General features: G+C 42.6%; 1 protein-coding gene across 1 annotated transcript in view; it reads right to left on the reverse strand.

Annotated features, from left to right (window-relative positions):
- ARMC9 (armadillo repeat containing 9) overlaps window positions 1–8,766 on the reverse strand; it is a 64,536-nt gene extending 55,770 nt beyond the window's left edge. Inside the window, 7 exon segments of the mRNA XM_080604459.1 lie at window positions 1,258–1,282; window positions 2,486–2,578; window positions 5,337–5,492; window positions 5,869–6,039; window positions 6,597–6,722; window positions 8,418–8,505; window positions 8,619–8,766. Coding sequence (XP_080460585.1) covers window positions 1,258–1,282; window positions 2,486–2,578; window positions 5,337–5,492; window positions 5,869–6,039; window positions 6,597–6,722; window positions 8,418–8,468 — 622 coding nt within the window. The 5' untranslated portion in view covers window positions 8,469–8,505; window positions 8,619–8,766.
- Window positions 8,767–11,538: the final 2,772 nt, after the last annotated feature.

Genomic DNA, 11,538 nt, shown 5'->3' on the forward strand with positions numbered 1-11,538 from the left:
CCAAGAAGCATACTGCAGAATTAACGTCTCAGACCCGGTACCTTCAAACGAGACAGACCTCAAATAGCCTTTACAAAAAATCCACCTTGACTCAAACTCTAAGGCATGAAACAGATCTACAAATTAAGACTGCATGGAGTCAATACTATGACAGTCTCTGTACTCGTACAGAGAACAGAACTTAGCAAAATAAAAAAAAAATAATTAGACCCTAAATAACTCAGGCCCAATCAAGTAGTTATGTCTTTTGAATCAGAGTATGGAATTATCGCCTTCAGGAATCTCCATGACAAGGAAAAAAAGTGACTTTTAGCAAACAAAGATCTATTACTCTATGAAATTCTAACAACGTAAAGCACAAACTTACAAAGAAAATACCCAAACCTCACAATGGGAGATGACCTTCATTTTCTTTCTAATTCAATATATAAGTAATAAATTCTCAAGGAAAAACTACAGATTAAAACAACTGAGTAGGAAAAGTAATTTTAGGAACCCAAGCTGGGCTCATGCAAATTCCCATCAACAAACTGAACACAAAAAGTCAATTGAAAAAATTAATGCAATGGACTTAGGACCTTCAATTCTATTTATTGAACTGATTTTTAAAGCGCATATACTTCAAGCGCCATCTGCATCTAATGGGATTTAGCGCTGAAATTACCATTTTAAAGGACCCCAAGTTACTTAGTTAAGTGTTTATGAACAGCCTACTTAAAATATTTAAGACGTTCTTATTAAGAGATTCTTAGGACCTACCAAATTGTACTATTTTAAGAGTTTAAACAGGATAAGCGAATAGGAACAAAAATCTACTTTCTCTTAGAAGGTCTGACAGTCTTCAGAGTAAAGGACTGAGATTTGAAGCCTGGAAGATGCAGATAGACATAGGTGGGTACCGGAAACAAATCTGAGGAAACTTATTTTAATCATAACTAGAAACAGAGAGCTGGCATGCACTTTGTACAGAGTTATCCGTTTGTTTTTACTATAATTTTATTTCAAGACAGAACAGAGATAAAATACAAATCCCACTAACAGGCCCCTCCCATTCCCAGTACATCCCTGTGCTCAGCCCCACGGACTTCAAGCAGCCTGGCAATAGCTATCACCAAAACAGGGGTATGGATTTCAAAGGACTTTTTGACATGCACCAAAACATTTACCTGTCACTGTATGCCTCCTTTCCGCTACATTTATAGCTACTATTATACCTAATAATCTTACAGAATATCCTTACCACATCTCCACATTTACCTTTGTTGCACTGTCCATTCTCCTTCTGTTGTACGAGTAGGAGCTGTTCAGGAAAATGTACTTCATTTCAAGCATGCGTTTGTTCCAGAGGTAGAATGAGAAACTCAACCAACTAGCACACCCGACCAAGCCAAATATTCCTGCAGCCCCAGGCAACAGCCCATGCCTGATGCTTCATGGAAAATCTATAATAAATGAATCAAAATAAACACACAAAAATCTTTCAAGTGCACAATGTTATATAGAAACGTGAGACTTTTTGCTGACCTTCACGCATACAAGATCCAAATCTGAAAATATGGTAAATCCAGACTAAATGTATTAACAAAAAAAAAAAAAGTCAAACTGCTCATAAAATCAATATACAAATATGCAAACAATACATTCTAACAAATATTTAGGGTTCAGTCTGGATCCAGTATATTACTACATAAAGATGAATAAACAGAGAGAAATTTAAATGTTCAACGTCACGCGCACACACACACACAAACTGCTCTAACATGGAAGTGAAAGCAGACTCTTCTGATCACTGCTCCCTATCCTGACAAACAGAATGATGCAGGAAGAATATCATTTTCAGCTCTCATTCAACACCACTGTGGCATGATGTCTTAGGATGGGGTAAGATGTAGGAGGAAAATGATTTTAAACCTGGCCTTTTAAAATAGAAAACATAGGCAGAAACAAAGACTCCAGTTTAGTTCTCTCTGCCTTGCCTTTAACTCTGCTGACCAAAAATGGAGATTATCTTGTCATACAGCTAGTTAGCCTGCAAATTAGGCCTGACAACACAGCTTAAACAATATTGTTATATGAAAAATTAGTCTGAAAGACAATTCATTTAATAAAACAGTAATTTCTGGAACCCTTAAAGGCCCTGGAAAACTTTCAGCTAGTCCCTGAAATGGCTAATTGAAAAGATAAAGAGCTTTACAAACACAGAGAGAGGAGTCGGGCTTTGGGGTATTCTGTACATCACACACAGAAGCAGAGAAGGGTCATATAATAAATAAGCAGTTTCATATGGATCTATACATTGTCTTTGCATAACTTTCTCAAAAGTTTGTTTTTGAATGTAGAGTTTTGAATGTTTCATACCAAAAACACTAAACTGCAATGTTACTGCAATTGTACAATAGATCTTAGCAGCATGCTCTTCTGATAAATTATACTGTCTCTTTACAGTAATTTTAATGATCTTCAAAGTATTTTCTCAAAAGGATACAAATAAAGTGAGAAGCCTGGGAGTCTGGCTGGCTTTGAGAGTCAGAGACAGGAACTTTTCCAATCTTGTCCTTAAATCCAATGTCCAAGAATCCTTCAAAAGAAAAACAAATGATGACAGCTGTTCACCAAATATGTACACTTTGCTGGAAGTACTGTTTGGATCACAGCAACCTTCCACTAGTAAACAAGGCAGCCAACATTGTAGTGAAAAGATTTTCTTTCACTGTTACCGAAGTGAATGTGGTTGCTAACTACTCATAAAAGTACACCAGAGTAAATTCAGTGTTATTTCTATACGAGACTTATACCGGAACTAAAGCCACATCATGTTTTTAGAAAACTATCACACAGTATTGGTGCCTTGTATGAATATGCAACAACTGCTTTTTGATTACAAGTACCTTTAAAATACAAGCAACTTGATAAAAAGATGCTATGAATTTAACATTTTTAAAATAAAGCACAAAATGAGCTATTTTCCATTCTTCAAAAGGAAATCACTGAAGTCATCTTTCATTCCTGACAAAATCTGGGACTTTAGATTCTGTCTGTAACTACTGCAAGCGTCATGGCATGACATCAGTGGTCAGGGTACAACATTTCCAAAACACATTTGAAGAAAAAAAATGACTCATGTACGAAAATCTGGACTAACACATCAGCCACTAACTGGAATACTGTTTTCTGTCTCACACAGTGTCTCTGTCTCATAAGCACAAGAAAATAATACTTAAGGAAAAAAAAATACACCTAAGAATCTACTGATTACTCATTTCTTGTTTTTCAAACCTTCAGTTCAGCTGGTTTCTGCTTAAAAGCTAGCCAACAGATGAAAGAGCAGTTATCTTCCAACAAGTGAAAAAGCAACGTACTCCAAAAAATAGCAGGGGCTTCCTAGTTTACTGCTGTATTTGTATGCATTGCAAGCTGCTCTTGCAGCTCAAACTTTCCCATATTTCACCACGTTGGGGAGCATACAGAATTTACTTGCTGCATTCACCAATTCAGTAACAAGACAGTGGTGCACTCACCACACGGGATGTCGTATATTACCAAAGGAGCTGTGTCTGCCACAGAAAGAAGTGTGTATTATTTTTCAAGATATATTAAACAAGCAGCAAGGAACTCCAGCTATAAAGCATCAGATGCCTGAAGAAAAAAAAATGCTGTAAGAACACTGCTTAGTAGACTAGTGACTCACTGCTCTTCTTTCTCAAACGTAAAACAACCTGTGCTTCCACACTAACAGAATGAGTTGTACAATTCCCACAAGAAAACACGAGTGACTGTGGACTAAGAGCTTTGACAGAGTTACTATGAATAAACCCAAGGATCTTGTCCTAGATAAGGCATTCCACAACAATAACAAAAAAAAAGCTGCTAAGTATAATTAAAAAAGTAGTCATATTCCAAGTCTGAGGTCAACTAGCACATCTCATTATTTATAGCTAGTCCCAAAGGAAAATTGCAGCATATGCCTTTTTTGGTGTTAAACTAAAGCTCCTCATCAGCTGCTACATATAAAGTCAGCCCTAGGGCTGACAATTAAGGTTTGATTTGATATCAAGCCATGCGTGACAGCAACATGGACTAAAAATATCCCTTCCCACCACAGTGACTGCCCACAGCTCCTTAGGTGAGCCAGCACGACCGTCCAGGTGGTAGGATGGTGGGGCACATCAAGCATGTAGCCCTGCAAAACATTACACGTACTTCACAAACAGATCTGTGTACATGTGCGTGCATACATGGGGGAGCTCTATACCCGCACATTCACATGCAATAAAGCAGCTCAGTTTCTTGATCCAGTTCGAGTGCAGCAGCACAGCCAGTTGGGTGCCATGTAACCAAGAAGTTAAACAGCTTTCCGCTGCAGGAACTAGCTGTCAGCAGGTGGAACGGGGGCAGCACCCTCGCCATAGGAATTGCCACTGATACTTGGCAGCTCCAGACAGCATCCCCTAAGCATCCCCCTGCATGGTGCTCAGAAGGCAGTCAGTGTGAAGGTGCTTTATTACCCCTTCATCAACAGAATAACCGTAGATCATCATAACACTGAAAGAAGTGCACCTGGAAATGAAAAATCTATTTTGAAGCTGAACCACGCTAACTTTTATACTCTTTCCTCACCTCACATGTGCCTAAGAACTTGCATGTGCCTAAAAACTGAACTCTGAAACAGCCACAGGCAAAGGCTAAAACGTAGTTAACAAGACGTATTAAGCAGTAAAAATGCCTGTGGCAAGAGTCACTAAGCCACTAAACACAGCTATGCTCTTCCAGTATTTCTGGGAAGAAAAAAAAAAAAAACCCTCTCAGGGAACACAGAGAACACTGACTTATTGTCTCAATTAAGACAATTACATCCTCAATTTCTGCTACAGGAAGATTACTTAATTACTTATAAAGTAGACTTTCTCTTTTCCACATTAAATGAAGCTGCTTCAGTCTCCTTATGCCTAGCTATCGTGTTTTAAAACCAAACTATACACACGTGGATAGTGGGATATCCCGGGCAACGTCCTCAAAGCACGTAAGTGGAGTTGCACTACTGTATGGTGACTCCCATCAGCACACATATTTCAGGGTTGTGTGGAAAGGAAGGAGAAGAGGCATTTTTTTTTTAATGCCAGCACACCATTTGAGACTCAAATATAAATATATTTAAGATGTTACTCTGTTATTGATTACACTCACAACCCTTCCTCCATGAAATGTCTTCTTTTATGATTGTACAGTTTATGTTAGAGGAAACGATAAAAGCAATTACCAAAACAAATATCATTCAACACCTACCATCCCTTGGGAAAAAAAAAAAACACATCATAAATACAATTTCTGCAGAGTACCTGGAAAAGTTCTTTAAATGAAGGATGCACCATAGGGTTGGGAACGAAAGGCAAAGCATAGAAGGGAAGAAACTCTGTAGTTTGGCTCAGTGCAGCTCCTTTTGTTTCAAGGTATGCTTTAAAGTGAGAAATCCTTTCCTCAAGTTCAGCTTTGTCCTAGGAAATAAAACCACATATTTATTTAGAAGACTGCTGTTCTGAACGCACTGTAAAGCTGGCAGGTGTAAGTAGAGACCTAAAGACATTAACTTCAAGTTTGAAATCTCAGCATATACAATTAGAGGTGTGAGAATATCAGCACACTGGTATTTTCCAAGTTATTTCAGAAGCTCCACAATAAGGAACAAATTCAATCTCTGTACTTCACAATACGAGTGTCTGCTTTCATCTAAAATGTGGACTGCTGCCCAAAATCTGAATGTGTACTCTGTGACTTCTTACTAAGCATCCCATTGCCATCTGCACTAAAGACAAGTATATCAAGTAAAACAAATGACAGCAATTTGAAGTTCAAACCATCAAGTAAACTTACAGGCTTTCCCACAGAGTGTTTCAAGAGGTATGTAGCAAAGTATATGTGAAGATAGAACTCCAGCTTCTGAGCAGCTGGTTCATTGTCCCGGACTGAAGATGAAATATGCTCCTCCCAGAGCTGGAAGAAAGCTTTCTGCTCACCATTTTCAAAGGCTCTTAGCAAATCTTTCTGCAAAGGGCAAAAGCATTCAGTCAAAAAACAAATACAGAAGAGTAACATTTTTCAAAGGCTACGTAGGCTAGTAAATGAAGAACCCAAGCGCCATCTGGAGATGCCGAATTAAAGTTTTATCCAAAATCTCTTACCATTTGAAGACCAGTTAAATATTCCTTCTCCAACTATCTCTAATCTCTTTGAGAGCTTGAAACACCCATTGATACAAGAAGCAAATAATTTTTGAACATCAATCTGGGGACCCACCTTTACCATAAGGGAAAAAAAATAACTGCAGCATCTGAAAATCAGCCTTTCAAAGTACATCAAGGTAAAAAACTAAAATACTGTGAACCAAAATTACTGCCTCAGGTTCAGAAGGATTGAAGCTCTTCAGAAAAGCAAATGTGAAGGTTCCTGCACTGAAAGAAGACCGCTGGCAGCCCTCTCCAAATAAGTAAGAATTGGTTCAGACACAGCATGTAATCTCACTGCTGTAGTAATTCACATGGTGGTTAGTGGTCTTAAACTCTTTCGAGTATTATTCAAAGTAAGTGCAAGTGATGCATTACCTGAACAGGCAAGGCTTTTGAATCTCTCAAGGAAACACCTGCTGTTTTGGGTAGAGGCTTCCCTTTTATTTTACATTCCTTTGCAAATACCTTCACAGTTTCTTCAAATTCCGCAAAATCCAAATACTGCAAGATAAAAGCATACAGAAATATTTTTCTTAGATTATTAGTGCTTCAAAGAGTGACCCATGAATCGCCAAAGTCCTTAAAAGTTCCTCTGTAGCATGGTCCACAAATGTTGAAAGATCACACAGGAACAAACTGTGTCTCACATGGTGAGAACATACTGTTTCTTAACTTAGGTTTCCTTCTACATCTGAGACAACAGTATTCGCAACCAAGCACACTGTCTCTAAAAGAATGATGCCCCCCAGTTTAGTCAGTAACTTAATTCACCCAGAGAAGAAAAAGAAAGAAAATCCATTACTGCCAACACCTCAGCTGAATAAAAAAGTAAATAACTTCCTTGCAGATAACGTTCTTGGAGGACAGAATTCTTGACTCTGATCTTCTCTTCAGCAGCCACACAGCTGGAATCCTAAGCCAGCTCACTCATGATACGTGAAGCTGCATTAGCCAAATCAACGGCCAGCTAACCAAGCACTGCTCTTCTGAAGAAGAGAAGGACAGCCCTCTCTCTTCCTCCCACAACGTACAGTCATGATATTACATGTCTTCCCTCTCCTTCCCCATCTCATGAGTTTTAGTTATTGGTTGCTGTGGCGAGACATCAAAATTTGCCTTGCAAAGTTGATCTGGGTGTCCAACATTGCCACAGAGAACAAGAATCATTTATTTTCTTCACTGTTAACATAAACAGTACTACGTTACCGATTGAGTACTTGGAACTTTTTAGATTTGTTCTCTGAGAAACAAACAAACAAAAAATTAGGCTTCAAAATATTTTGCCTTTCAATAAACTCTCTAGGCTGAGAGTCCAAGCTTTCAACAGGCAGCCTGGGAAAAGCTGGGCACAATAGCAGCTGACTGCCGCTCCTGATCACAGCGCTGGCGCCTGCAGAACTGTGCAGCAAATTGGGTCACACAAGCACACAATGCACGTGGGAGGCTGACGGTTTGCTGCTCGCTTTGGGTCTGTGAGACTGTGCTGATCAAAGGAATGTGACAGTAACAAGCAACAGAGATCCCAGCTTGTGTCCTTGTTCCAAATCATAAACATCCCATTTAGCCAATTTATCTGGGAGGCAGAAGCACAAACTACCAGAGAGATGACCACCCTTTAAAGTTTTTCTCTCACATTTTTTTCTTCCATAGGACTGTTTCACGCTTCAGAATATCACCTAAAGGGCAATATAGGTAGATGAGCACCTAGCTAGAGAACCCTGATTTGGCATTAAACCATGGAGACCAGTGGTCTCAGGACTTCAGCTTGAGCTTTGTCATTTCTGGGGTGTTCACGTGCCTCTGCAATTTTATAGAGGCACAAAATCAGGTGGCAGCCGAGCCACCTGGCTCAAGGCTCTCACCAGTACCACAGGTTGGACCTGAGCCCCAGAGCTGTCCGGGATCCAACCAATTTAACTGTCCCTTTAACAAAAGCCTCATTTACGATGAACAATAGATACTTTTAAATTATCAGACGCGTGGCTGCTGGCATTTAATGCACATAAAGCCCTGCGAACCCACACAGCGTGACGGCACCCGGGATTTCCAGGCGTACCAAACGCTTGCCCGGCTGCACACCCACAGCACGCAGCGCTTACGCCGCCCTGCTCCCGAACACAAGCTCTCTGAAACCCCCCTTGCTCATTTCAACCAAAAAAAAAAGGGCGAAAAAAGGGAAAATAAGCGCGCACCAACCTCTCTGACCAGCCCGAGCAGCTCGGCTTCGTAAGCCAGCACGTCGCCCATCGCCGAGCGGCACCGCCGGGGCTCACCGGCGACACACCTGGAAGGGAGAAGGGCACGAGGGGAGGGTCAGCGGCCCCAAAGCAGCCCCAAAGCGGCCCCGGAGCCCCCCGGCCCCACAGCGGCCCCGGGCCGGGCCAGGCCGCGGCCTACCTGCGGGCCGCCGCCGCCTCCGGTCGCCGTGGCAACCGCGGCCGCACACCCCGCCGCCCTCCTGCGGCACGTGATCGCGCTCGGCCAATGCCAAGTGGGGAGCGGGCGTCACGTGGAGGGGGTGGCGGCGGCCTCGCCGTGATGGCGGCCGCTGTGTGGCGGCCCGGGGGGGGGGGGGGTGGGCGGGATGTGGGCGGCTCTGGGCGTCTGAAGCCTCGGGCTTGTTCTGCCGAACGGTCGCTTTCTCTCAGTCGTCTCTTTTTAAAAAACTTATCTGAAGGGTGTTCGTGGTCAAATTAATTTGAAAAAAACAAACAAAAAAATGACACGCCGTATTACCGTACAGTTTTTGTAGCTCCCTTACAACCCGCACAGTCCAGAAGTTGTGGAGAAAATCTGGGCGCCATCTTCTCTGCAGGCCTGAAAACAGAGCTTTTGGATGCACAATTGAACAATTTCATAATAAAGTTTAATGCCACGTGCTACAATATCCACACCCGCGCACCTCTATGGTGCGGTCTGTTAAGTGAATGTGAACTCCAACTGTAATTCCCATTCTGTTTAAAACAAAAATGGCCAAAGGTTACCTGCTCCATTTACTGCACAAGATTAATTTAACAAAGTTATTAGATAAAGGAAGAGGGGCTTTCATTTTGGTGGCTGAGAGAGCCACACAGCCCTGCCACAACCCGCGCTGTGGAGAGGCAGAGGCCATCCAAGGAGAGACCCACAGGCACCCACTTTTCTAGTAAAGATTTGCTAGAAACAGAAAAAATCACTTTGTATCACCAGTGATGTCCTGTCTGGGATTTTGGTCTCACCTACACAGCTGTGTTTTCCTCTGCCCATACCTCAGGTGAACTCCTGAGAAGACTCATGCCCTCCTCGCCTCCCCACCGCAGCCAGACACAACACGGCACCATCTTCCTGCCTCTAAAAGGCTGCCAAAAGAGGCATCCAGAACAGTCTGCAGTGCTCTGCATCTGCCCCAGCCACAGATTCTGGACCGTAATAACCTCCCAGAAACCAGAAGCGAATCTCACCAGACAGCTCAGAGGCTCTGCTCTCCACTGAGACCATTTCCTGGCCAAACCTTAACTTCCCAACACTGGCGCTTCAGTATGAATGTGGTTCAGGGCACAGCCTGCCCTTGGCTACTGATCTAAGGGTGTTCTTCTCCTTACGCATTTTATTTTTTTTTAATTGAAGGCACAGGGAAAAAAAAAACAACCCTTAGACATTCTCGACAGATCTAAAATTATCAGTTTAATAGGAAAAATGTTGGGAAAGAGAGAGGTGATGGAAAACAGTTATGACAGAAACACGTCACACTGGGCGAGCAGGCACCAGCACCCCATCCGTAACTCGTGGGAATCATCAGCCCACCACCGCTGCAAATAGCTCTGCTCCATTGCCAGCCTGCACGGGGTTGGTATTTGAGAATGAAGCACTGAGACAGACTTATACTCTTTGGGAAGGGGAAACAAGATGTGAAATACCTTATGCAGGGCAGATGCAGCCTTTGCAGATCTACCCCCCCCCCCCCGCCATGCCTTCCTTCTTCAAATGGTGGCTGTCCAGGTAAGGGACAGAGCAGTGCTTTGAGCCAGGACTGGTTCCAACAGAAAGGGAACGTGTTGGCTGAGCTTGGGCAGAAGAGACCCAGGGAGAATTATCTAACGATGCTAAAATCAGGTGTGAGGCTTCACGACTGGGAGCAACGCTTGTTCTGAAAGGGAAGATGAACATCTGACACCGTGTGCAAGCCCTTTGCCACCTCCCCCTGAGCAAGTGCATTGCTACAGCAAACCTCAGCTTCTCTCACTGGGGCATCGTCCCCTGCTCAAGCACTCCAGATACTCTCTGTTTTGCCATATCCCTGAATTTATTTGTGCTGAGAATTCCAGACGTTGAAAAAACATCTGAACCATGGCAGAAGCTCAACAGACCGCCGTGCTTCTAAGGTTTGCCACAGTATTGCTGTTCAAAGATAAAATAGGTAGGCCCCCTTCTATTTATTTAGAAATAGATGCTGCGTGCTGCAAACAGAGACATTTGTGTAGCCCTGTGGCTTCTTGGAGAATGTTAGAAGCCTGGACTTTGGATCAAAGATGTTTCTGGGCAGCACACTGCGAGTCTTAGAAAGCGCTCAGCAATGCCTAGAAAGCAGTTGGTAATTTCTAGAAAGCAAAGGGAAATTCCTAGAAAGTACTGGGAAATTTCCAGAAAGTGCTCTGCAATCCCAAGAAAGCATGTAGATATTTCTAGAAATGACTCTGTGATTCCTAGAAAACACCTGAAATTTCCTAGAAAGGATAGGGAAAGGCCTGGAAAGCTCTAGAAGAAAAAGCATCCTGAAATTCCCAGGAAGTACACCAAGATGTTCAGAAAGCACCTTGGAATTCCAGCCTGTAATTCCTGCGAAGATCTCGTAATTCCTCAAAAGAACACAGATATTCAAAAAAAAATAAAAAATGAAGAACTTCCAAAAAAGAAGTGGGAAATTCCTAGCATCTTGCCTGAATTCCTAGAAAGCACAGGAGCATCTTTAAAAAGCACCAGGGAGGTGCTAGGCAATTTGTGTCCATTGTTGGGCTGTGTTCCCATTGCTCACCGCGCGACGTTTACCATTCCGACTGGCGGGGTAGTTACTGCGTGCGCTGCTGAGTGCTCAGTTGGGTACACGGCTGATCTGGCAATTAGAGCTTCTGGGTTTGGCGATTTGTATACTAAATGAATCTGAATTCTAAATGAAACACTATGAAACATTATCAGCTGGCATCATCCGGCTCCCTGTTTGTAGTTTTTTTTTTCCTGGGGACAGGTGGCACTGCCTCTGCTGCGGAACTGAATATTCCTGGGACTGGCTGCAGGTGCTGGGCTGGACGGTAACCTGCTGCTCAATTAAAAAACAGCTCGC

Source organism: Anser brachyrhynchus, assembly GCF_964034855.1.
Source record: "Anser brachyrhynchus genome assembly, chromosome: 9".
NCBI lineage: Eukaryota > Metazoa > Chordata > Aves > Anseriformes > Anatidae > Anser > Anser brachyrhynchus.